The sequence below is a fragment of the Pristiophorus japonicus genome, chromosome 22 (assembly GCF_044704955.1).
Source record: "Pristiophorus japonicus isolate sPriJap1 chromosome 22, sPriJap1.hap1, whole genome shotgun sequence".
NCBI lineage: Eukaryota > Metazoa > Chordata > Chondrichthyes > Pristiophoridae > Pristiophorus > Pristiophorus japonicus.
The window spans coordinates 67,095,450-67,122,069 of record NC_091998.1 but is presented as its reverse complement, the minus strand read 5'-3'; the positions used below and the strand labels follow the sequence as shown (position 1 = coordinate 67,122,069).

Genomic DNA, 26,620 nt, shown 5'->3' with positions numbered 1-26,620 from the left:
CTAATCTGAGGACGGACGTTTTTGCTATTGAGGGAGTGCAGCGAAGGTTCACCAGACTGATTCCCGGGATGGCTGGACTGTCATATGAGGAGAGAATGGATCAACTGGGCCTTTATTCACTGGAGTTTAGAAGGATGAGAGGGGATCTCATAGAAACGTATAAGATTCTGACGGGACTGGACAGGTTAGATGGGGGAAGAATGTTGCCGATATTGGGGAAGTCCAGAACCAGGGGACATAGTCTTAGGATAAGGGGTAGGCCATTTAGGACTGAGATGAGGAGAAACTTCTTCACTCAGAGTTTTAACCTGTGGAATTCCCTGCCGCAGAGAGTTGTTGATGTCAGTTCATAGAAACATAGAAAATAGGTGCAGGAGTAGGCCATTCGGCCCTTCGAGCCTGCACCGCCATTCAACAAGATCATGGCTGATCACCCACCCCAGCACCTCCCCCCCACGCCCCCTCCACACCCCCCGACACCCCCAGCCGCAAGGACCACATCCAACTCCCTCCTGAACACATCCAATGAACTGGCATCAACAACCCCCCGCGGCAGGGAACCCCACAGGCCAACAACTCCCCGAGTGAAGTCTCTCCCCAATCCCAGCCCAAACAGCCCCCCCCCCCCCGGCTCCGGACCCACCCAACACCAGGAACACTCCCCCCGCACCCAACCCGCCCAGTCCTGTCAGAATCCTTCCCAAATGCCGAACACCCCCGGATGTCGAGACCCCCAGCCCCGGCCACCCCGGAGCCAACCACACCACATCCACCAACCGCCATCTGCACAGTCAACCCGTTCACCCCACTCCGAACACTCCACGCACCGAGGCACAGAGCCCCCAGGCCCACCTCTCCAACACACTTCGCCCCCCCCCCAGACCTCCGCTGCAATGTGGCCCCTCCTGTCCCCCACCCTGGGTTTCTCTGTCCCCCACCTCCACCACTCTCCCCTCCATCCCCCGCTCCCGTCTCCCCTCATCTTCCCTCTGCCTCCCCGCACAGGCTCCCATCTTGGGGGCGGTAGCCTTCTGGGGCCGGGAATTTTAGCCCCCAGCATGGAAGTCCTGCTCCCACCGCAGAATTGGCCTTACCCCCCCTCAATGAAAGTGGAGTGCAATTCCCCACACTCCACTTCCTTTGGGGGCAATTACCGGGGCACGACTGGATGCTCATGTGACAGTGGGAACTGGTGCTCTCCACTCTCCCGTCCTGTGACAGGTCATTGGATATATTCAAGAGGGAGTTAGATTATGGCCCTTACGGCTAAAGGGATCAAGGGGTATGGAGAGAAAGCAGGAATGGGGTACTGAGGGAATGATCAGCCATGATCTTATTGAATGGCGGTGCAGGCTCGAAGGGCCGAATGGCCTACACCTGCACCTATTTTCTATGCCTATTACTGGTCCAGTAACATAACCACTATGCTACCGTACCTGTGAGAAAACAAAAATCGGCAGTCACTACCAAGCTAAAGCAAATTTGTAACCAGACAGCCACAGAGTACGAACAGCAGTGACGCAGAAAGCCTCGAGCTGCACGCTAAAGGGCAATATTTCAAGTAAACAGTCACCCTACCCCCATTTTAAATGGCCTCCTTCCGTGCTGTATATTTCTATTGGAGTTTGGATTAGGCTGCCTAGCTCTTGGTCAGCCGGCGCGGACACGATGGGCTGAAGTGGCCTCCTTCCATTAATGTCTTTCTACTATTTGATTTCTGAGTGTAAAAGCGAAGCCCCCAGCCCCTCAATGACCAAGACAAATGTCTCCTGCACTTACCCGAAATGGCCAGCTGCTGGATTTTGAACTGGATGCTGATATTGGGGTTCTCGTCAGGCTTGGGTGTCCCCGCCTGCAGACTCATGGAGCCCTTCAGGCTGGGCAGCTTCTGTGGGTTGATCTTCCCAATATCCCAGGACAGTATCTGCAACAAGAAGTTCGAGGCAAATCATAGGGACCAACATCGTTAAAAATAAAAATTGCTCAAATCAATAACATTGTGGCATTACAGAGAACATAATCACGGCCTCGAGGAGAGAAGGGTTTCTGCGTGAAACTGGAAACCAGACGCAAAAGTTACAATTGTTTCCTAGTTTCCCTGAAAAGCCTTATTTTATAATAAATGTGCTCAAAGGGAAACTGAATGGTCCCACGTTTTGGTAGGAAGAATGAGGAGAGGCACTAGAAACTAAATACTCCTTCAAGGTGAAACAGCGATTTACTTGTACTTACACTTTCGTATTCGCTGCTCACAATGTGGTCTCTACATTGGGGAGACCATGCGTAGATTGGGTGACCACTTTGTGGAACACCTCCGTTCAGTCTGTAAGCGTGGGTCACCTGTCACTTTAATTCCCCCTCCACTCCCACCTCAGTCCTCGGCCTCCTACACTGTTCCAATGAAGCTCAACGCAAGCTCGAGGAACAGCACCTCATCTTTCGTTTAGGCACTTTACAGCCTCCTGGACTCAACATCGAGTTCAACAATTTCAGAGAGTAACCTCTGGCCATCTTTGGCTCCCTTCTCCCCATTCTTATGTTTCTTTTTTCTCTCTCTCTGTCTCCAATGGCAGCTGGTCATTACTCCGCCATTAACACCCTACCCAAATTAACCTTTTTCTAACTCCTGCCATTACCATTTCAATTCGACCCATCATCGCTTTTGTCTCTCCAATCTCTCCTGTCTTCCACCCTATCACAGACCTTCCCTTTTGTTCTTTCCTCCCCTCCCCCATTCCGTGCGAAAGAATCTGTTCTTTTCGAACATTCACCAGTTCTGACCAAGGGTCGTTACCCGAAACATTAACTCTGTTTTTCTCTCTACAGATGCTGCCTGACCCGCTGAGATTTCCATTGTTTTTATTTCAGAAACTAAAATGGTACATAGAAACATAGAAACATAGAAAACAGGTGCAGGAGCAGGCCATTCAGCCCTTCTAGCCTGCACCGCCATTCAATGAGTTCATGACTGAACATGAAACTTCAGTACCCTCTTCCTGCTTTCGCGCCATACCCCTTGATCCCCCGAGTAGTAAGGACTTCATCTAACTCCCTTTTTAATATATTTAGTGAATTGGCCTCAACTATTTTCTGTGGTAGAGAATTCCACAGGTTCACCACTCTCTGGGTGAAGAAGTTTCTCCTTATCTCGGTCCTAAATGGCTTACCCCTTATCCTTAGACTGTGACCCCTGGTTCTGGACTTCCCCAACATTGGGAACATTCTTCCTGCATCCAACCTGTCCAAACCCGTCAGAATTTTAAACGTTTCTATGAGGTCCCCTCTCACTCTTCTGAACTCCAATGAATACAAGCCCAGTTGATCCAGTCTTTCTTGATAGGTCAGTCCCACCATCCCGGGAATCAGTCTGGTGAATCTTCGCTGCACTCCCTCAATAGCAAGAATGTCCTTCCTCAAGTTAGACCAAAACTGTACACAATACTCCAGGTGTGGCCTCACCAAGGCCCTGTACAACTGTAGCAACACCTCCCTGCCCCTGTACTCAAATCCCCTCGCTATGAAGGCCAGCATGCCATTTGCTTTCTTAACTGCCTGCTGTACCTGCATGCCAACCTTCAATGACTGATGTACCATGACACTCAGGTCTCGTTGCACCTTCCCTTTTCCTAATCTGTCACCATTCAGATAATAGTCTGTCTCTCTGTTTTTACCACCAAAGTGGATAACCTCACATTTATCCACATTATACTTCATCTGCCACGCATTTGCCCACTCACCTAACCTATCCAAGTCACTCTGCAGCCTCATAGCATCCTCATAGCATTAGGATGGAGAATGAAACAGTTAATTCAGAGACCATGGTCCAGAACTTAAAGAAGGGTAACTTTGAAGGTATGAGGCATGAATTGGCTAAGATAGATTGGCTAATGATACTTAAGGGGTTGACTGTGGATGGGCAATGGCAGACATTTAGAGACCGCATGGATGAATTACAACAATTGTACATTCCTGTCTGGCGTAAAAATAAAAAAGGGAAGGTGGCTCAACCGTGGCTATCAAGGGAAATCAGGGATAGTATTAAAGCCAAGGAAATGGCATACAAATTGGCCAGAAATAGCAGCGAACCTGGGGACTGGGAGAAATTTAGAACTCAGCAGAGGAGGACAAAGGGTTTGATTAGGGCAGGGAAAATGGAGTACGAGAAGAAGCTTGCAGGGAACATTAAGGCGGATTGCAAAAGTTTCTATAGGTATGTAAAGAGAAAAAGGTTAGTAAAGACAAACGTAGGTCCCCTGCAGTCAGAATCAGGGGAAGTCATAACGGGGAACAAAGAAATGGCAGACCAATTGAACAAGTACTTTGGTTCAGTATTCACTAAGGAGGACACAAACAACCTTCCGGATATAAAAGGGGTCAGAGGGTCTAGTAAGGAGGAGGAACTGAGGGAAATCTTTATTAGTCGGGAAATTGTGTTGGGGAAATTGATGGGATTGAAGGCCGATAAATCCCCAGGGCCTAATGGACTGCATCCCGAGTCCCAGAGTACTTAAGGAGGTGGCCTTGGAAATAGCGGATGCATTGACAGTCATTTTCCAACATTCCATTGACTCTGGATCAGTTCCTATCGAGTGGAGGGTAGCCAATGTAACCCCACTTTTTAAAAAAGGAGGGAGAGAGAAAGCAGGGAATTATAGACCGGTCAGCCTGACCTCAGTAGTGGGTAAAATGATGGAATCAATTATTAAGGATGTCATAGCAGCGCATTTGGAAAATGGTGACATGATAGGTCCAAGTCAGCATGGATTTGTGAAAGGGAGATCATGCTTGACAAATCTTCTGGAATTTTTTGAGGACGTTTCCAATAAAGTGGACAAAGGAGTACCAGTTGATGTGGTATATTTGGACTTTCAGAAGGCTTTCGACAAGGTCCCACACAGGAGATTAATGTGCAAAGTTAAAGCACATGGGATTGGGGGTAGTGTGCTGACATGGATTGAGAACTGGTTGTCAGACAGGAAGCAAAGAGTAGGAGTAAATGGGTACTTTTCAGAATGGCAGCCAGTGACTAGTGGGGTACCGCAAGGTTCTGTGCTGGGGCCTCAGCTGTTTACACTGTACATTAATGATTTAGATGAGGGGATTAAATGTAGTATCTCCAAATTTGCGGATGACACTAAGTTGGATGGCAGTGTGAGCTGCGAGGAGGATGCTATGAGGCTGCAGAGTGACTTGGATAGGTTAGGTGAGTGGGCAAATGCATGGCAGATGAAGTATAATGTGGATAAATGTGAGGTTGTCCACTTTGGTGGTAAAAACAGAGAGACAGACTATTATCTAAATGGTGACAGATTAGGAAAAGGAAAGGTGCAACGTGACCTGGGTGTCATGGTACATCAGTCATTGAAGGTTGGCATGCAAGTACAGCAGGCGGTTAAGAAAGCAAATGGCATGTTGGCCTTCATAGCGAGGGGATTTGAGTACAGGGGCAGGGAGGTGTTACTACAGTTGTACAGGGCCTTGGTGAGGCCACACCTGGAGTATTGTGTACAGATTTGGTCTCAACTTGAGGAAGGACATTCTTGCTATTGAGGGAGTGCAGCGAAGGTTCACCAGACTGATTCCCAGGATGGTGGGACTGACCCATCAAGAAAGACTGGATCAACTGGGCTTGTATTCACTGGAGTTCAGAAGAATGAGAGGGGACCTCATAGAAACGTTTAAAATTCTGACGGATTTAGACAGGTTAGATGCAGGAAGAATGTTCCCAATGTTGGGGAAGTGCAAAACCAGGGGTCACAGTCTAAGGATAAGGGTTAAGCCATTTAGGACCGAGATGAGGAGAAACTTCTTCACCCAGAGAGTGGTGAACCTGTGGAATTCTCTACCACAGAAAATAGTTGAGGCCAATTCACTAAATATATTCAAAAAGGAGTTAGATGAAGTCCTTACTACTCGGGGGATCAAGGGGTATGGCGAGAAAGCAGGAAGGGGGTACTGAAGTTGCATGTTCAGCCATGAACTCATTGAATGGCGGTGCAGGCTAGAAGGGCCGAATGGCCTACTCCTGCACCTGTTTTTCTATGTTTCTAAAACATCAGCTGGAGTATTGTGTGCAATTCTGGGCACCACACTTTAGGAAGGATGTGAAGGCCTTGGAGAGAATGCAAAAGACATTTACGAGAATGGTTCCAGGGACGAGACTTCAGAGACTTCACTGGTGAAGCTGGGGTTGTTCTCCTTAGAGCAGAGAAGGTCAAGAGGAGATTTGATAGGTGTTCAAAATCATGAGGGGTTTTGATAAGAGTAAATAAGGAGAAACGGTTTCCAGTGGCAGAAGGGTCAGGAGTGGGTAACCAGAGGACATAGATTTTAAGGTGATTGGCAAAAGCAGAGCTCTTTTTACAAAGCGAGTTGTTGTGATCTAAACGCACAGCCTGAAAGGGCAATGGTAACAGATTGAATCCAAAAGGGACAAAAATGATGGGGCCCTGGGGAACGAGCGGGAGAGTGGGATTAATTGGATAGCTCTAGCAAAGAGCCAGCACTGGCACGATCGGCCGCCTTCTGTGCTGTTTTTTTTTATTCGTTCCTGGGATCTAGCCATTTATTGCCCATCCCTAATTGCCTTTGAGAAGGTGGTGGTGAGCCGCCTTCGTGAACCGCTGCAGTCAGTCTGGTGAAGGTACTTTCAAAGTATCATTCTATGATTCATTCCAAATACAGGTACAATGTCCGAAATCCGGAATCCTCGATCGAATCCATGCCGGAGTTGGGTTTTGCCTCGGACAATAATTTCAGATTCCAGACAAATCTATCAACTCGGCACAAAATGTGGGGTTTTTGGACAATTTCGGTTTTTGGAGTTCCGGATTCGGGACGTTGCACCTGTACTATAAATCAGATATCGGTGCATATGTTGACACCATCTGACTGACCTTTCACATTGTGCCAAAGTTTCAAATTTGCATATTTTTTGCACATTATTTCTCGTGGTATTGTACAGGTACAGGAGTAGGCAATTCGCCCCATTGAGACTGCTTCTGTACTTCATGGTCACGAATTGTTGGCTGCAAAAAAGTCTGCTCATTTATCCACAACCATCACTTGTTTGTTCTAATAAGTGCTTTAACTTCCTCTTCCCCATGGTACTGCTTGTGATCATGCTCAGTTATTGCCCTGACTGATTCCACATCACTGGCACCCAGTACCCTGTATCTGGTGAACAATATAGTTACTCACTACTTAAACTAATTACCCCAGCTACTCTGGTCAGCTACTGCTGTTTCTCCGCCCCCCCCCCCCCCGGCCCACAATTATCCTCAGAATGAATCTATTACAAGACTGGCTTTGTAGAAGTAAAAACCAAAATCACTTCACGTTTATTCCCACTGTCTGCATGAATACTAGCGGAGGAACCCAATATATTCCCTCACGTTAGATATTCTTCTGAATCAAAACACAGCGCTTCCAAAGAAAGTTTAGTTCTAACCATAAACGTTTCCCCGTTTATCTGCTGTTTGATGCTCATCACGCCCACAGTCAACTTTTACGCTTGTAGACAGGACATTTTCAGAATCTGATCACTTCCATGTACATCGATAGAAGCGAAATCCTGGGTGTTATTGGTAAGAGTATTGGATACCAATACGAGGGGTGATGATGAATCTGTGCCTGACTGGTGAGACCACTTTTGCAGTACTGCGTGCACCAGCACACCCCATTCTTGGACGGTTCCATGCCGTTTAACTCGGGAAATACAGAATTGAGGGGATCCAATGATGATGAGAAACTTTACAAGCTGAGCCTGTGCTCACAGCAGTGGAGAAGGCAGAGGATGGGCCCTGGGGATGGAGGGGGTGGGGGGCAGGGGGGTTCCAATGGAAAAGCTCAAAGGTTTTGAAAGGGTTGGAGAGGGGGGAAAAAAAAAGAAAAGATAATTTCTACCAGTTAGCGAAGGGAGCAAAGATTGAGGATTAGTGCTAAAATTATAAAGAGCAAGATTTGGAAATTATTTTATACAAAAGGGCCATAAGAATATGGAATGCATTACTGCTTGTGGCTATTAATCACAAAAACCATGGGGTTATTAGATCAATACTTGAAAGGAGGATTAAAAGGATTGGAGGAAAACCAGCTGGGATTAGAATAGTCAGCTCCAAAGCAGAGCTTTGGACTCACTGAAGACATTTCTACGATTGTGTTTTCTTTCAGCAATTATGTTGATGAGACTAAATTATGAATCTCTACTTATATGAGCTGGGAGGAGACCAACATATGAGCTATTTTGAATCTGGGGTTTATTCTTGAACCAAGTTAGTTATGCAGTGGCGATTCTCATTTGGTTACCTTGGTGACTGGGTCAAAGGTATGGTTGCCTTGTGTGGAGGTGAGATTCATGTTCAGGACCACCTTTGGCAGCTGGCTGGTCACCACCGTACCCTCCACGGTCTTTCCCATTGTTTGTTTTGGGCCAACGGTGATTTCAAACCGCCCTGTGGAGCTGCCGTCCCGGAAGCTGATGTTGTGTTTTACATAGACAGGAATCGCAACCAAACTGCAAGGCAGAATAAATACAATCGAGGCTTTTTTTAAACAAAAAACAAATCACGCAAGATTCTTCTACATATTCAGATTGCTTAGACATGATGACCGAGGGGAGGACCGGATAAGTTTGGTCTCTAACAGATTTTTTACCATTTTCTCCACTCAGCCTTCCCTGAAGGCATCAGCTGAGAGACAGTTTGAGAGATGCTTAGGTGTTAGCTGTGGCTCAGTGGGTGGCACACTCACCTCTTGAGTCAGAAGGTTGAGAGTTCAAGTCCCACTCCAGGGACTTGAGCACAAAAAAAAATCATCTAGGCCAACACTCCAGTGCAACGCTGAGGGAGTACTGCACTGTCGGAGGTGCCGTCTTTCGGATGAGACGTTAAACCGAGGCCCCGTCTGCTCTCTCAGGTGTACATAAAGATCCCAGGGCACTATTTTGAAGAAGAGCAGGGGAGTTATCCCCAGTGTCCTGGCCAATATTTATCCCGCAATCAACATAACAAATGTCATTATCACATTGCTGTTTGTGGGAGCTTGCTGTACGCAAATTAGCTGCTGCGTTTCCCACATTACAACAGTGACTACACTCCAAAAGTACTTCATTGGTTGTAAAGTGCTTTGAGACGTCCGGTGGTTGTAAAAGGCGCTATTTAAATGACATGTGCTGCAGTCATCTTTCTTTCTTATCTGCTGGCCATTACTTCAGTGTAAAGCCTACTGTTGCGGGTGGACAGGATTGGATCTGGCTGCAATGCTGCCTATAGCCAGCAGGCTATATGACCAGAGACACCATCATAGGCAGTCCCTTGAATCGAGGATGACTTGCGTCCACATGAAAAAGTTCACAGGTGTTTCAATGAAGGACCTAATATTCCAGATCCCGAACTACATCCTGAAGGGTGAAAGATGCCTGGGCGTGGAATTTTTTTAAACGTGTGGTGACCGTTGCACACCAGCCACCACACGGGCTTGGTCCAGTGGCAAGGGTTACCCAAGATGACCAGAGACAGTATCACAGCCAAGCTCATTCTGTCTTTACCCAGCGTCAGATGTTACTGACTGAGCATCAGAAGGTTCACCAGACTGAATCCTGGGATGGGGGGGGATTGCCCTATAAGATTGAGTAGACTAGGCCTATATTCGAGAGTTTAAGAGAATGAGAGGTGATCTCACTGAAATGTACAAAATTCCTACCGGGCTTGACAGGGTAAATGCAGGGAGGATGTTTCCTCTGGCTGGGGAGTCTAGAACCAGGGGTCACAGACTCAGAATAAGAGGTTGGCCATTTAGAAGAAATTTTTTAAACTCAGAGGGTGGTGAATCTTTGGAATTCTCTGCCCCAGAGGGCTGTCGAGGCTCAGTCTTTGACTATATTCAAGACAGAGATAGAAAGATTTTTGGATATTAAGGGAATCAAGGGATATGGTGATAGACCTCAACTCCACTTTCCTGCACTAAGATCTCATTGTATGGCGAAGCAGGCTCGAGGGGCCGAATGTCCTACTCCTGCGCCTATTTCTTATGTTCCTATGTTCCATTGTTTGAACAATTCACTTCACAGCAATGGCCCTCCTATATGGCTCAGAGACATGGACCATATGCAGTAGACACCTCAAGTCGCTGGGAGAAGTACCACCAGAGCTGTCTCCGCAAGATCCTGCAAATCCACTGGGAAGATAGATGCACCAACTTCAGTGTTCTCGCTCAGGCCAACATCCCCAGCATCAAAGCACTGACCATGCTCGACCAGCTCCGTTGGGCGGGCCACATCGTCCGTGTACCCAGCACGAGACTCCCAAAGCAAGCGCTCTGCTCAGAACTCCTACATGGCAAGTGAGCCCCAGGTGGGCAGAGGAAACGTTTCAAGGACATCCTTGATAAAAATGCAACATCCCCACTGACACCTGGGAGTCCCTGGCCCAAGACCGCCCAAAATGAAGGACGAGCATCCGGGAGGGCGCTGAGCATCTCGAGTCTCGTCGCCGAGAGCGTGCAGAAACCAAGCGCAGGCAGCGGAAAGAGCATGCGGAAAACCAGACTCCCCACCCACCCTTTCCTTCAACCACAGTCTGTCCCACCTGTGACAGAGACTGTAATTCCCGTATTGGACTGTTCAGTCACCTGAGAACTCACTTTGAGTGGAAGCAAGTCTTCCTCGATTTCGAGGGACTACCTATGATGATGACATTGAACGACAATGGATGTGTTATTTGTAGATGCGAATCAGGTATTAAAAATAATTTAAGTTGAGGTCAGATGTCAAAAACAAGTGAACCAATAGGAGACCAGCTCATGAGAGAACACTTGTGTACAGAGGTACGCAAGGGGGAAATTAATCTAAATAGAACTTTCTGCAATATACTATAGATTTTGACATACTGGTACCCAGTCAAGAGGAAACATATTAAAAGTTCTTGCTTCTGGAAGGCTTTGGCTAGGTTTATTTAACTCTAAAAGAAAAGGACACTGGAAAGTTGGCAAGGGATAAGTGGACTCGAGTCCATGATGACCCATTCTGAATTCACACTTTACATTTTCAATCCCATTATCAATTTCCCATTTTTAAATGACATACATAGAAAATATCTAAGTAACGGGATGAAGGTTCTATTCATCACAAAACTATGAATCCATTTGGCCTGCAAATCTCCCGGTGACACATGGAATGAGAGAGGGGAACGATAGCTTACAATGTGGTCACAATGCATTCCAGAAGAGCCTTGCTCGAATTCGTGGTTCTGAATACCTATTTAAATCACAGGTGAAAGAGTCGCACAAGGTGGAGGAAATCTGCTCCCCTCAGTCCGGCAAAGTGTTACTTACTTCTGGGAGCTGACATGGTAGGACAAGAGGCGGAAATTGCCATCGGGCGGAATGAAGGAAAGAATACGTTCGGATTCCCAACGCTTGAAACGCACACAGGGATGGAAACTGACATCGTCCAGGAGGCGAGGGTTCTGCAATGGTTACAACAGAGCACAGGCCAATGAGAATGCACATTAACATCACTACTTACACCAGACGTCAGCACTCAATGCTGGAATCCATTGAGCCTCATTTGTTAACACTATGAATTACGTAGGATTACATCGGATATACGACCCAGAAACAGGCCATTCGGCCCAACCAGTCCATGCCGGCTCTTCTGCTCCACTCGAGCCTCCTCTCATCTTTCCTCATCTAAATCTATTAGCATAACCCTCTATTCCCTTCTCCCCCATATACTTGTCCAGCCTCCCCTTAAATGCATCGATACTATTCGCTTCAACCCCTCCGTGGTAGCAAGTTCCATATTCTCACCGCTCTCTGGGCAAAGATGTTTCCTCTGAATGCCTGATTTGATTTCTTGGTGACTTATATTGATGGTATTTAGTTTTGTTCTTCCCCACAAGTGTCTACTCTATCAAAACTTTTTATAACTTTAAAAGACCTCTATTAGGTCACACCCTCAATTAGAAAAAAAAAGAGTCCCAGCCTGTTCTTCATTTCCTGATATCATCCTTGTAAATCTTTTCTACACTCTCTCCATTGCCTCTACATGCTTTTTATATGGCGACCAGAACTGTACGCAGTATTCCAAGTGTGGTCTAACTATGGTTCAATACAGGTTGAGCATAACTTCCCTACTTTTCAATTCTATCCCTCTAGAAATAAACCCTAGTGCTTGGTTTGCATTTTTATGGCCTTGTTAACCTGTGTCGATACTTAGTGATTTGTGTATTTGTACTCTGAGATAAGAACATAAGAAATAGGAGCAGGAGTAGGCCACCTGGCCCCTTGAGCTGCTCCGCCATTTAATATCATGGCCTCAACTCCACTTCCCTGCCCGCTCCCCATGACCCTTTATTCCCTTATCGCTCAAAAATCCGCCTTAAATATATTCAATGACCCACCCTCCACATCTCTCTGGGGCCCTTTGCTCTTGTAATGCGACTTCCCTATTCTTCTTACCAAAATGTACTATCTCCGGGGCAAAGCAGCCACTTGAGTGGCTCCCCATCCACCACCTTCAACATTCACTCCCTCCACCACCGGCGCACCGTGGCTGCAGTGTGTACCATCTACAAGATGCACTGCAGCAACTCACCAAGGCTTCTTCGGCAGCACCTCCCAAACCCGTGACCTCTACCCCCTAGAAGGACAAGGGCAGAAGGAGCATGGGAACACTACCACCTCCACGTTCCCCTCCCAGTCACACACCATCCTGACTTGGAAATATATCGGCCGTTCCTTCATCGTCGCTGGGTCAAAAATCCCAGAACTCCCTCCCTAACAGCACTGTGGGAGCACCTTCACCACACGGACTGCAGCGGTTCAAGAAGGTGGCTCACCACCACCTCCCCGAGGGGCAATTTGGGATGGGCAATAAATGCCGGCCTTGCCAGCGATGCCCACATTCCGTGAATGAATGATTAAATAAACTATCTTAGTGCCGACACAACATAAGCACATCTAAACATTTCATCAATCATATTTGAATCTGCTCTGCAAGAAGTCTTACCATGAATGAGAGGGTGAGATCTGGCATTCCAGTCAGCTTCACACAGGCATCGATAACGCCTTGTATTTCAGCAAACACTGTTGAACCTACAACAGGAGTGGCATCAGCATTAATACAGACCATTCCAACTTAGAGTAGCTTGATAAGACAGACATGTATCAACAATCGCCCAAGGAAGCTCGGACCATTTGATGCAGGTGCCTATACACCTAGGAATGGATGTTTGCTTGGATTGCACCTGTGTTAGCGCCCCGGTGGGGTGGTAATCGGTTGTGAAATACTTAGCGCCCGGGGGCCAACTTCCAGCGCCCCGCTGGTAAACTTGGTGGCATTTTTGTGGCGGTGCTGAGTAGTACCGCCCAGGAGCGTCGCGCCGGTGTGCAACGCCCCCGCTTTCGACAGCGAGGCGATATTTGCTTGGAACAGCACCAGTAGCACCCCCTAGTGAGACCGCCCGCTTTAGATGTCCCGGGGCACGAAGGGGAGGAGTGATTGAAAAAGGTAGGTGAAATTAATATTTCGTTTTTTAAAAAAAACTATTCACCTTTAGTTGGGTGAGGGGGGGGGGCGGGGGTGGCAAGTGTTTTTTGTCCCGATTTTGTGTTGTTGTAGGGAGGCCTCAGGGCGCCCCGGAAGCCGGCTCTTTAGCAACGGATTTTGCCGTCGTAAACCATTTTCCGGCGCAAAATTTACCGACCTGCCGCCATTAGTGCCCCAAGAAACCTCCAACCAAAATTCAAGCCCAAGTTACTCCTGCCACTCGAGCATGCAGGCACCAATGCTGCACAATCCCCTACATGAGCAGTCCTCCCCTCTTAGCCATGTAGTAGTGAGGAGGTACAAGGGATGAAGTGTGTCAGCGATTTTCTGAGAGGGTGTGGAAAAAATCCCCCAAAACACGGAATACACGACATGACTGGCACCCTGGGAACTCTTGCACAGCTCACTGCAGATGGTCACACCGTGGCACTGACTGAGATCTAGGTCTAGTTCTCTCAAGTCCTCAAGGGGCGAAAAATGAATCCTTAGGAGCCGAAATTAGATTTCTAATGCCACCTGTTACTGCCGGAGAGGGGCGGCTAAGTCTTACCGTCAGCAGCGACCGGATTTCTCGGCTCACGTTAAATTTAGTTGGGGGTGGTGGGGGCTGCGTTAAGACGTACCGCTGTGCGCTCGGCCACGTGGCGATGTCATCGAGCATGGAACGCCCCCTTGCCGCCGCGAGATTCGGTGAGTGCGGTGGCCTTACCGGCAGGCGGCCGTACAGCCTGGGAAAGGTGGCGGGACATCGGGGGTCCTGCGGCAGGAGCGTCCAGGGATCAAGGTAAGTTGTGATCTTTAATTTATTCAGTATTTATGCATTAAGGCACTAGTGGAGAAGTGTGGGTGTGGGTCAGAGAGTTTTTCCAACACGCGTGCTGGCAGTCTACCATTGGGAAATTCGGTCGGTCTCCCGAGATGCCGCTCCGTTGGCACCTGAGGATGAGTATGCAACGTCACTTTTAGCGCTGCTCTCTCATCATTGGGCGGCAAAGCTGAACTTGGCCGTCTGAGGCACTGATTACTGCCTGGTGTTAAAATCTCCACGCAGCTGGTGACACCGCCTTAAAAATGGCAGGACCAAATTTCGACCCTTTAGTGTGTTGTGCTTTATACATTTCTGTACTCTGGCACCAGAAGCAATATATCCTTGATTTATCAAGCATAACTTGGAGGGCAGCCGACTTGCGCAGGGGTCCCAAGTTCAAGCTCACGTCTGCGCCATGATAGCTAAATTCAGCCGTGGCATCATCATCAATTGGCCTCGGTAATTTAGCCCACAAAGAGACAAGACCATGTACAAACAACATCTGTCTGATTCAACATCTGCATCAACACCAACTCAAGAGGCTAACAACATTAACCCACTAATGTGGGGAGAAGAGCGTAACCAGTCAACACGGGTACAAAAATAGAAGGATTACCAGATGTTGAGCAGCCATATTCGAAGTATAATTACTTTCAGAATTATGGGTTATCTTGTAGCACGCCACAAGACTGTAATGTAATCAAGGCGAGGCAAAGCGCGAGCTGTTCAGGGACATGGAGATTGAATTACAGCTCAGTTACCTACTTCTTTAGGGCAGATCACCATCCATGCTCCGAATCAGGAAAGGTGAACAGTGATACTAAAGGTGGTGAGAAAATGGCTTGGAGTGAAACAAGAGGAAGTCTCCGTGTATTCCAAATTTGCATCGCACAATATAATACGCTGGTAATAAAATTAGTCCTTATAATCAATGCCAAGAAAGACTTGCATTTATATAGCGCCTTTTTTGAATGATAAGGGGATAAAGGGTTATGGGGAGCGGGCAGGGAAGTGGAGTTGAGGCCAGGATCAGATCAGCCATGATCTTATTGAATGGCGGAGCAGGTTGGAGAGGCTAAATGGCTTACTCCTGTTCCTATTTCTTATGTTCCACGACCACCGGATGCCTCAAAGCGCTTTACAGCCAATGAAGTACTTTTGGAGTGTAATCACTGTTGTAATGTGGGAAATGTGACAGCCAATTGGCACACAAGCAAGCTCCCACAAACAGCAATGTGATAATGAGATCATCTGTTTTTATGATGTTGATGGAGGTATAGATATTGGCCCCAGGACACCGGGAATAACTCCCTGCTCTTCTTTGAAATAGTGACTTACAATCAATGCCAAGAGGTGAAAGTATATCAAATATCCCAGGCAACAAAATATGATGGGCAATGTTCCCCGTAATTTTTTGACTTGCGGGCCTTTTAAGGGGCTGTGCAGCCCATTCAGTTTCTCGCGCAAGCGTGGTTATTTCCGTTGTGAAGCCGGTGAGCAGCCTGCCCGGGACCTCCAGAGCGCTGTGAGGCTGCGCAGCTTAGCGGGAACGTTGGACAATGGATTTGCGTCCCCAGTGATAGAGAATGTTAATCATTCAGCAACCCCGCCTGTACCTGATTTGTCAATGATGGCATCGATCTCTTCCACCACATCGAAGTAGGCTTCATTGTTGGCGTATCTCACTCCGGTGCGGCGCCAAGGCACGACAGAGAGCTGTCCCGTCGGGAGATGGTCCCCAACATTGGTACTGCCTGCAGTCAAAACAATCAGGAGGAATGCAAACAGTAAAAAGACAGATCGCTCATCTGGGATCCCAGGATAACACACACAACATTGTTAACATTTTACTGAGCTTGAGCATTAGCCTAAGTTTTATTTAATTTAAATGAAGCTTTTATGAATTGAAATTTGTGATTCAAAGGCTACCGAGAAAACTACCTTCAGAAACGCTTTGGCAAAACCGGGAACTGAATGTACTTTCTTGTACATTCAGTATTTTCTTGTGATCAAATGCTGCTAGCTGTGAAAGTATTACTTGGGAGTCCTTTGGCAATAACTCGCATGAGTGAACCCCTCCAAAGATGCATCGCCCTGTGAAAGCCAGCACTGGACTGGAGAAGTTTTCCTTGCAAGCATTAAACGTACAACAAACAAGACACAACAGAGGCGTTGAACTGCAGCTAAGGTGTACAAAGGCAATACAGGCAGTGCCACCGAAACCATCTGCTTTACAGCACTACAGTAACATGATCCAGCATCAACAGAGGCAATACTGTCCCTACTGACAATGTAAAACATTAAGGGGCGGAAATTCGGTCTAAACGCCCCTGGAAAGGGGCGCGAGCACCGGCATTTGTGCTGCTCGGCACATTGTGTGCCGGTGGTGCTGACCAGTCCCGCCCGGGAGAGTCCAGCCAGTGTACAACACCCCCAGTTGTGACAATGTTCTGAAATTGGTCTGCAGCAGGACCTCGTGGATCCACATGGGAAAGCGGATGATCCGAGCAGTCCTGGCGGTGGTGGGGGAGGGAATGAATACATCGGGCAAGTGGTTTATTTTTTTGCGATTTCTGTTTATGTGGGGTGAGCAAGGTATTGGGAATTTATTGTGTGTTTTTTTCCCCCCCCACGAAGCCTCTCTCGGGCATTCTGAGGCCAGCTGTTTAGCTGAGGATGCTCAGTTGCCCAGCCGGCCCAGCGCCCTAGGAGACTCCCTTTGCGCTCCGCCCCACATTCAGGGCCCAGCTGCTGAATTGTGTGGCTGCAGATGCAAACCATTTCCTAGTGCAAAGTTTACCGCCCTGCCGCCATTAGCGCCCGAATTAGCCTCCAACCGAATTTCCACACCAAAGGCGCCTGCCATTACAGGTGGCCATATTGCCTAGTTGTTGGCACACGAGTGGTTTAGCTCACTCATACAGGCTGTCAAAAATAAGCAATAATTGCGATTCAAGCATAACTACACATGTGCAATTGCTTTTCTGTTGTTCCAGATAAAAAGGGAGGGCTTCAGAGCAATATTGCAGAAATATATCTTGAAGTGGTTCTTGAACATCTAAGTTACAGCCGTGCTTGGCTGCCACTGAAAACTGCAGTCTGAACCACTGACTGCTAGGGACATGGCAGCAACTACAGCTGGGGAAATCATGGAAGCCAGCCAAGGGACGGAGTGCAGCAAAAGACGCAGGTTAGAGGGCAGAGGATGATGACAAACTGACCCACAGAGAGACAAAATCAATTGAACAATGAGAAACAGCCAAACAGCCTTAGGGAAATGACTTAACACTTGAGAAGAGGGAGGCAAGGCTGTAAAAATCTGTCAAGTCTGAACACCCTCTGAGGATGCAGTCAACCTTTCCAGGTGCAAAAACTGGGTTGTTAGTGTAGTGTATGTAGGCACCTTTAGTAACGACTCCACGAGGCAGGGTATGATACTTAAACTGTGTAGACCTGTAATCCTTTATTTGCAGCTCCTGAGTGACGACAGCAAGCTGAGAGTTCCCTTTTATACTGGGTTACCTGCCGTGTGCAGGCAACCCCATGGTCTCCAGCAGCAGCACCCTCTGGTGTACCGGTAAGGTGTGTGCAGTATAAGGATACATTCAATGTGACATAACAGTGTTACAGACATCACACAGTAAACAGGCATGCATACACAACAATAATCCCCCCTGAGCATTTTTCATATCCTTATTGTCAAGACCAGGGGAGGTAATCAATGGTGGGCTATGGGAGGTTGTGGTGAGGGTTGTGTGGTTGCCAGGTGTGACCCGTGCTTGAGGCTGGCCTCGTACGTTTCCCCTCTCTCTCACACAAACCTCGGGGAGGGTAGCCACGGCAGCAGTGGGTGGTGCGTATACACTGTGATGTGGGTAGTTGTGGGGTGGTGGACAGGGCCACAAGACTGGGTGGGCTCCCTGTCCACCAATTGGGATGAGGGTCAGGTCATCCCAGGGTTTGCCAGGGAAGTTGGAGGGTGTTGGCCCTGGTGGCCAGGGGCTGTAGGGCTGGGCTGGTCTGGTGCAGGTTGCCATTGGTAGTGGCTGGGCTGCCCATTGACCACTGTCCCTGTAGTGGGTCTGCTCCCACTGGCTGTGTGTGTGTGTGTCCTGCAAGGGGCATCACATTCCAAAGGTCCAGACTACATGGTCAGGTAGCCTGCTGGACCTGGGGGTCTCCCACAGGGGGATTCCATTGGCATCAGAATGGTCCCTGTAGGACCCAATGTCCTTTGACAGTGTCCTACCAGTATACATGACACCTTGGCTCTGATCACACATAGTCGAGCCTGCATTATACATTCTAGCATTTGCATCACTTTTGGGTGTCCTGGTTTCAACAAACATGGTTACATTAGGCATTTCACAATCTCGATCATTACTGTTAAGCATAATAAACTTGTTCTTAACCTTATTGACACCTACATTCATATCATTAGTCACATTAGTTAAACCAGCATCACAATTCATTGTTACATTGCATACATTTTCATACTTGCACCCTTTAATCGCATCTTTAGCTTTAAAGTCCGTGTACTCAAATAGTTGAAACTTCCCCATTAAATTTCTTTGGTTACCGGTCTCCTTTAAAGGAGCCTTCAAAACTGATTGGCCGCTCAGTGTCATGTGATGCTCCTCCATGCTCACTGGTGGCATGGTGGCAGCCATTTTGATTACAAGTGTTTCTCCTTGTGCTGCTGGTGCTGCAGCCATTTCCTGGCTTTCCTGCAGGAGGGCTGTGGTGATCTTTTCTTCCACAGGGCCACTTCGCCTGTTGTTGATCCGGTTCATCCAATTCCTGCCCCGCAGTGTGGGACCGTCGCCAGCTACAATCCACAGGGGGAGTTTGTTCAACACACCGCCCTGGGAGACCTGGATGTCTACACTGCCAACGATTTGGATTTTACCTTTGGTGTAGGTGAGCAGTTTTGCCTGGACAGGAGACAGTTTTGGTCGACTGACAGGATTCATCCAAATTTTTTCAAAGGTCATTTGGCTCATCACAGACTGGCTCGCCCCTGTGTCGATCTCCATGGAGACTGGGACCCCATCGATGTCCACTTCCATCATCCATGGAGAACTTCCGGTGGAGCAGGTAAAGATTCCATACTCTTCTTCCAGAGTGTAAGCAGCTTCATCTTCATCTGTGTCAGAGCCCCGGTGATCAGCCAACTCATCAGAGACGCGGTGAGTAAAGCCTTTTCTGCACATTTTCTGAAGGTGCCCTTTCTCTTTGCAGCCTTTGCATGCATAGTCTTTGTAGCGGCACTGGTAGGCCCTATGGTTTCCTCCACAGCGCCAGCATGGGGCCATCCGGCTTGCCCCATGTGGTGGACTCAGGGTTGCGGGACTCAGGGCAGCATTTCTGCCTTTAGAAGTGTCCATGCGGTGCACTGCGCTCGCCGGTTTAGAGTCCTGGGTCAGTATTCGCCTGGAGTCGCTGGCCGAAACCATGTAGGCCTGGCTCACGAATTGCTTTCTGCAGGGTGACCATGATGTCAGCCGAGAGCAATTTGTGTAGGAGGCCTTCGTGGCCGATTCCGATGACAAATATGTCCCTTAGTGCTTCATTAAGGTGGTCGCCAAAATCACACGGTGCAGCTAGTCTTAAGTGTGCAGCATACTTGGCAATTTCTTGGCCCTCAGGTCACCGGTAAGTGTAGAACCGGTGCCTGGCAGTGAGGATGCTTTCTTTCGGTTTTAGTTGTTCCTGTATGATTGTTACAAGTTGCTCATAGCTCTTGGTGGTTGTCTTTTCCGGGGCTAGTAAGTCCCTGACGATACCGTAGATGGTGGGCCCACAACTGCTAAGCAGGATGGCCCTGCGTTTGTTCGGTAGTGTGGCCGGTGTGTCCCCGTCCAGGTCGTTGGCTATAAAGAAGTGTTCCAATCTTTCCACAAAAGTGTCCCAATCTTCCCCCTCTGTAAATTGCTGAAGGTTGCTGAGGTTAGACACGTTGAGCGTGTAGTTCGTGACCTCGTATTCCCGTCGCCAGTTGTAGTATATGTAGGCACCTTTGGTAATGACTCCACGAGGCAGGGTATGATACTTAAACCGTGTAGACCTTTATTTGCAGGTCCTGAGTGACCGCAACAAGCTGCGAGTTCCCTTTTATACTGGGTTACCTGCCGTGTGCAGGCAACCCCTAGGTCTCCAGCAGCAGCACCCTCTGGTGTACCAGTAAGGTGTGTGCAGTATATTCAATGTGGCACAACAGTGTTATAGACATCACACCGTAAACAGGCATGCATACACAACAGTTAGAAATTTGGGATACCTAAAAATACATGGTTATGCGAATGAAACTGCCGCGAATAACACTATGTTTAAAAGATTGTATTAGAGCTTGAAACAAGTAAGGGGTTAATGTACAAGTTATGTTTTACTGGAACTGCATAAGTTTCGTTTTCCTGGACAATGAGTCAGAGAGACTCTAGCCGTGAGAGGAAAGGGTCAGATGAGATAAGGGGAAGACAGTGCTCAGCCAGCTGCAAGGCCATGATTAGTCAAGTACAGAAAGCATGTGTAATGGTTGAGAGAAGACCCCCGACAGGTGGGAGATAACGGGAGGGTTGACCTTTTTCCATGGCTTAAACATGCGATTGGGCACTTTGTTTTAAGGGGAACCCTTTAAGGTTAAATGTTCGTGTCAATATTTTACCCCGGTCCACCCCTTAAAAAAGAGAGTATAAAAGAAAGACCTGAAAAGCCCCCAGCGCAGACAGTAAAGTAAGGACCCGCAAGGGTGGATTCGATGCTGACTTCGGTCTAACACTCTTGGGTAGTTCAAGAGAGAGACATGCGAGACAAGGAGGAGAACAATTTGTGCACGTCAGCCGTCTGTCTGAAGAGGGCCGGTACTAGCTACTCATCATGGTCGTATGCATTTGCTGTATAACTAGTGTGTTATATTCCATCTTAAACTCCGATTAAACACAATATATCCACCATATTGGCTTGTACTCTATCCTGATTATTTTATAGACCAGAGATAAGTTAATCTCAACTGGGTGTTTGACTTCTAACTCACCTGTAACACATGCATAGAGTTACACCAAGAACACATCATGGCAAACCCAGTGTGTTACTTTGCAGCGGTTCCTGCCATATTCCACAATACGTACCAGTGATGGTGTTCACAACAGTGCGCAGGATGGTGGGAGGTCTGATCAGCTCCTTCAAGATATTGGACTCGGTTGCCAATGGGAAGCCATTGTCCAACATCTCTTCCAGCACCTCGTATACAACCACAACATTGTCTTTGATTGACACCTCTGAACAGGTTCCAAAATAGTCCTGGAGAGAAAAGGAGAACAAGCATCATTCACCTGGAATGACTAGAATCTTGCACCAGATCATTGCAAATTAATTGTAGCTGTGATTTAATCACCAGAGAGGTCGGCGAAATAAACAAAAAAAAAATCAAGTCACAATGCACTATATAGCTTTAGACCCCAAAATGTGAGATACAAAGATCTCCAACTGAATGGCATTACATTGCCTTCAGTTTCCCAATACTAAAATATCGGGACTATTAGCGCAATAGTGACCACGCACTGAATCTAATATTTAAGAGAACTGCTAAGGTCCCCGCCCATCCTCAGGATTGTTGTGTATTGAGAGATGTTGTTTGCTGTATTGTTGGAGGTGAAGGCTTGTCCGGTACCTGCTGTGCTTTGCTTGCTCCAATGCGGCCAGTAGCCAGAGTACTGGGAGTTAGCGCAAAATGCCGCGTAAACCTCAAAAGGCTCATGAAGATCCCACATTTCATTTATTTTAGGTATCCTCCTCCCCATAATGTGAAGAAAACACGAGTGTCCCAGTTGTTAAGCATCTGCTTGATGCAAATTGGGGAGGGGCAGGGGACAGTGAAGAGGTGAATTTTGAACCCTTGATTATATGTGGCCTCTTCAGTTGTTAATCGTCCTCTGCGGTACGGCAATGCAAGTCCCCCATGAGAGCCAGAAAACCTTCATTAGCTGTGTGTGCCCAACGTTCCAAGCTCCCATTTGGTGCTTCCAGCAGGGAGTGGATCTTATGCACCAAGGGGGCCATTAAAATAAGTCAACCTCACATTATGGTGAGAGGTCAGGTCAGGTGTGCACAGGGGTGTCAGTCCCTCAGGCCACAGCACCAGCAAGGAATTTTCAGCCCCAAGGTGTTTTTAAGGCTGTGGGCTTTGCATATCATCTCTTCAGCTCTTGTGAACTGGGTTCAAATGCACCCAAATTGACAGAGTCAACAGTGCTTGTCTTGGATATCTTTAAGGGACCATAGGACACAAGTAGGGCTAACCCAATTCTTAGTGGCCATCTCAAAACATGCCACATGACTTGATGGATAGTATGGGATGTGAAAAAAATTCAGTTGTGCTCTGTTGGAATAAAGCAATGGATTCTTCCCCGTGTGTGAGTTGACCTCGAAGTGCTTGATAGCCACACTGGGTATAAACAGTTGGGGTCCGGAGGGGGGGGGGGGGGGGGGGGTGGAAAGAGGGAAACAAGATGCACCAACATTTATATAACCGAGCGACATAAGGAGAAATTAGGGCAGGTAGGCAAAAGCTTGGTCAAAGAGGTAGGTTTTAAGGAGCCTCTTGAATGAGGAAGGAGAGGTCGAGAGGTGGAGAGGTTTAGGCAGGGAGTTCCAGAGCTTGGGGCCCAGGCAACAGAAGGCACGGCCACCGATGGTGGAGTGATTATAATCAGGGATGCTCAAGAGGCCAGAATTAGAGGAGTGCAGATATCTCAGTGGAGTTGTGGGGCTGAATGAGTTTGCAGAGATAGGGACATTCTTCACCTTTATGAGCACAAAAAAAATGACCTACTCTCTTAAAAATGTAGATTCCGCTCCCCATCACACAGCTAACTACAGAGCAGTTGGACTGGGAAAGCTTGTGCCCACGATTATAGCTAATTAGCTGGTGAGATGCAAACAAAAGCAAGAGTCTTAGAACATAAGAACATAAGAATTAGGAACAGGAGTAGGCCATCTAGCCCCTCGAGCCTGCTCCGCCATTCAACAAGATCATGGCTGATCTGGCCGTGAACTCAGCTCCACTTACCCGCCCACTCCCCGTAACCCTTCATTCCCTTATTGGTTAAAAATCTATCCATCTGTGATTTGAATACATTCAATGAGCTAGCCTCAACTGCTTCCTTGGGCAGAGAATTCCACAGATTCACAACCCTCTGGGAGAAGACATTCCTTCTCAACTCGGTTTTAAATTGGCTCCCCTGTATTTTGAGGCTGTGCACCCTAGTTCTAGTCTCCCCGACCAGTGGAAACAACCTCACTGCCTCCATCTTGTCTATCGCTTTCATTATTTTAAATGTTTCTATAAGATCACCCCTCATCCTTCTGAACTCCAACGAATAAAGACCCAATCTACTCAATCTATCATCATAAGGTAACCCTCTCATCTCCGGAATCAGCCAAGTGAATCGTCTCTGTACCCCCTCCAAAGCTAGTATATCCTTCCTTAAGTAAGGTGACCAAAACTGCACGCAGTACTCCAGGTGCGGCCTCACCAATACCTTATACAGTTGCAGCAGGACCTCCTTGCTTTTGTACTCCATCCCTCTCGCAATGAAGGCCAACATTCCATTCGCCTTCCTGATTACCTGCTGCACCTGCAAACTAACTTTTTGGGATTCATGCACAAGGGCCCCCAGGTCCCTCTGCACCACAGCATGTTGTAATTTCTCCCCATTCAAATAATATTCCCTTTTACTGTTTCTTCTCCCCCCCCCCCCCCCCCCCCCCCCCCCCAAGGTGGATGACCTCACATTTTCCGACATTGTATTCCATCTGCCAAACCTTAGCCCATTCGCTTAACCTATCTAAATCTCTTTGCAGCCTCTCTGTGTCCTCTACACAACCCGCTTTCCCACTAATCTTTGAGTCATCTGCTAATTTTGTTACACTACACTCTGTCCCCTCTTCCAGGTCATCTATGTATATTGTAAACAGTTGTGGTCCCAGCACCGATCCCTGTGGCACACCACTCACCACCAATTTCCAACCCGAAAAGGACCCATTTATCCCGACTCTCTGCTTTCTGTTAGCATGGATCGAGAATTGGCTGGCTAATACATTTCCTCTGACTCCGCGTACCTTTATCTTCTGCAGTAACCTTTTGTGTGGCACCTTATCGAATGCCTTTTGGAAATCTAAATACACCACATCCATTGGTACACCTCTATCCACCATGCTTGTTATATCCTCAAAGAATTCCAGTAAATTAGTTAAACATGATTTCCCCTTCATGAATCCATGTTGCGTCTGTTTGATTGCACTATTCCTATCTCGATGTCCCGCTATTTCTTCCTTAATGATAGTTTCAAGCATTTTCCCCACTACAGATGTTAAACTAACCGGCCTATAGTTACCTGCCTTTTGTCTGCCCCCTTTTTTTTTTTAAAAAAAGAGAGGCGTTACATTAGCTGCTTTCCAATCCACTGGTACCTCCCCAGAGTCCAGAGAATTTTGGTAGATTATAACGAATGCATCTGCTATAACTTCCGCCATCTCTTAATACCCTGGGATGCATTTCATCCAGACCAGGGGACTTATCTACCTTGAATCCCATTAGCCTGTCCAGCACTACCCCCCTAGTGATAGTGATTATCTCAAGGTCCTCCCTTCCCACATTCCCGTGACCAGCAATTTTTGGCATGGTTTTTGTGTCTTCCACTGTGAAGACCGAAGCAAAATAATTGTTTAAGGTCTCAGCCATTTCCACATTTCCCATTATTAAATCCCCCTTCTCATCTTCTAAGGGACCAACATTTACTTTAGTCACTCTTTTCTGTTTTATATATCGGTAAAAGCTTTTACGATCTGTTTTTATGTTTTGCGCAAGTTTACTTTCGTAGTCTATCTTTCCTTTCTTTATTGCTTTCTTAGTCATTCTTTGCTGTCGTTTAAAATTTTCCCAATCTTCTAGTTTCCCACTAACCTTGGCCACCTTATACGCATTGGTTTTTAATTTGATACTCTCCTTTATTTCCTTGGTTATCCCTTCTCTTACCGCCCTCCTTTTTCACTGGAATATATTTTTGTTGAGCACTATGAAAGAGCTCCTTAAAAGTCCTTTACTGTTCCGTCTGTGTTTCCAGTCCACTTTAGCCAACTCTGCCCCATCCCCTTTGTTTAAGCATAGTACACTCGTTTGAGACACTACTTCCTCACCCTCAATCTGTATTACAAATTCAACCATACTGTGATCACTCATTCCAAGAGGATCTTTTACTAGGAGATCGTTTATTATTCCTGTCTCATTACACAGGACCAGATCTAAGATCGCTTGCTCCCTTGTAGGTTCTGTAACATACTGTTCTAAGAAACAATCCCATATGCATTCTATGAATGCCTCCTCAAGGCTACCCCGTGCGATTTGATTTGACCAATCGATATGTAGGTTAAAATCCCCCATGATTACTGCCGTTCCTTTTTCACATGCCTCCATTACTCCCTTGATTATTGCCCGCCCCACCGTGAAGTTATTACCGTGAAGTCTTCACTGGGAGCAGAGAAGAACATAAGAATTTGGAGCAGGAGACAGCCATTCAGTCCCTCGAGCCTGCTCAGCCATTCAATAAGATCATGGCTGATCTTCAACCTCAACTCCACTTTCCTGCATTATCCCCATATCCCTTGATTCCCTCAGTATCCAAAAATCTATCGATCTCGGTCTTGAATATATTCAAAGACTGAGCCTCCACAGCCCTCTGGGGTAGAGAATTCCAAAGATTCACCACCCTCAGAGAAGAAGTTTCTCATCTCAGTCCTAAATGTCCAACCCCTTATTCCAAGACTGTGACCCCTGGTTCTAGACTCCCCAGCCAAGGGAAACATCCTCCCTGCATCTACCCTGTCAATCGCTGTACGAATTGTGTCTGTTTCAATGTGATCACCTCTCATTCTTCTAAACTCGAGAATATAGGCGTAGTCTTACTCAATCTCTCCTCATAGGACAACCCCCCCCCCATCCCAGGAATTAGTCTTCTATGGCAAGTATATCCTTCCTTAGGTAAGGAGACCAAAACTATACACAATACTCCAGGTGCGGTCTCACCAGGGCCCTATATAATTGCCAACAAATCAGCCAGGCATGGAGTGAATGAACGGTGAACCAAACAAAAAAGTCGAAAGGAAGCCCACCTTGCCGGGCACAACACCCGCACCGACCGTCCTACCATGCAAACACCACTAACGTGTGCGCACGACACACTGTGTGCGCACGTGTCTCTTCGTGT

At 47.3% G+C, this 26,620-nt stretch overlaps 1 protein-coding gene across 1 annotated transcript in view; it reads right to left on the bottom strand.

Moving 5' to 3' along the window:
- LOC139235129 (AP-3 complex subunit mu-2) overlaps window positions 1-26,620 on the bottom strand; it is a 44,338-nt gene that overhangs the window by 5,728 nt on the left and 11,990 nt on the right. Inside the window, exons 2-7 of the mRNA XM_070866338.1 lie at window positions 21,485-21,656; window positions 15,974-16,111; window positions 13,010-13,095; window positions 11,332-11,465; window positions 8,308-8,515; window positions 1,780-1,924 (exon numbers count right to left, since the gene is read on the bottom strand). Coding sequence (XP_070722439.1) covers window positions 1,780-1,924; window positions 8,308-8,515; window positions 11,332-11,465; window positions 13,010-13,095; window positions 15,974-16,111; window positions 21,485-21,656 — 883 coding nt within the window. The remainder of the gene's footprint in view (window positions 1-1,779; window positions 1,925-8,307; window positions 8,516-11,331; window positions 11,466-13,009; window positions 13,096-15,973; window positions 16,112-21,484; window positions 21,657-26,620) is intronic.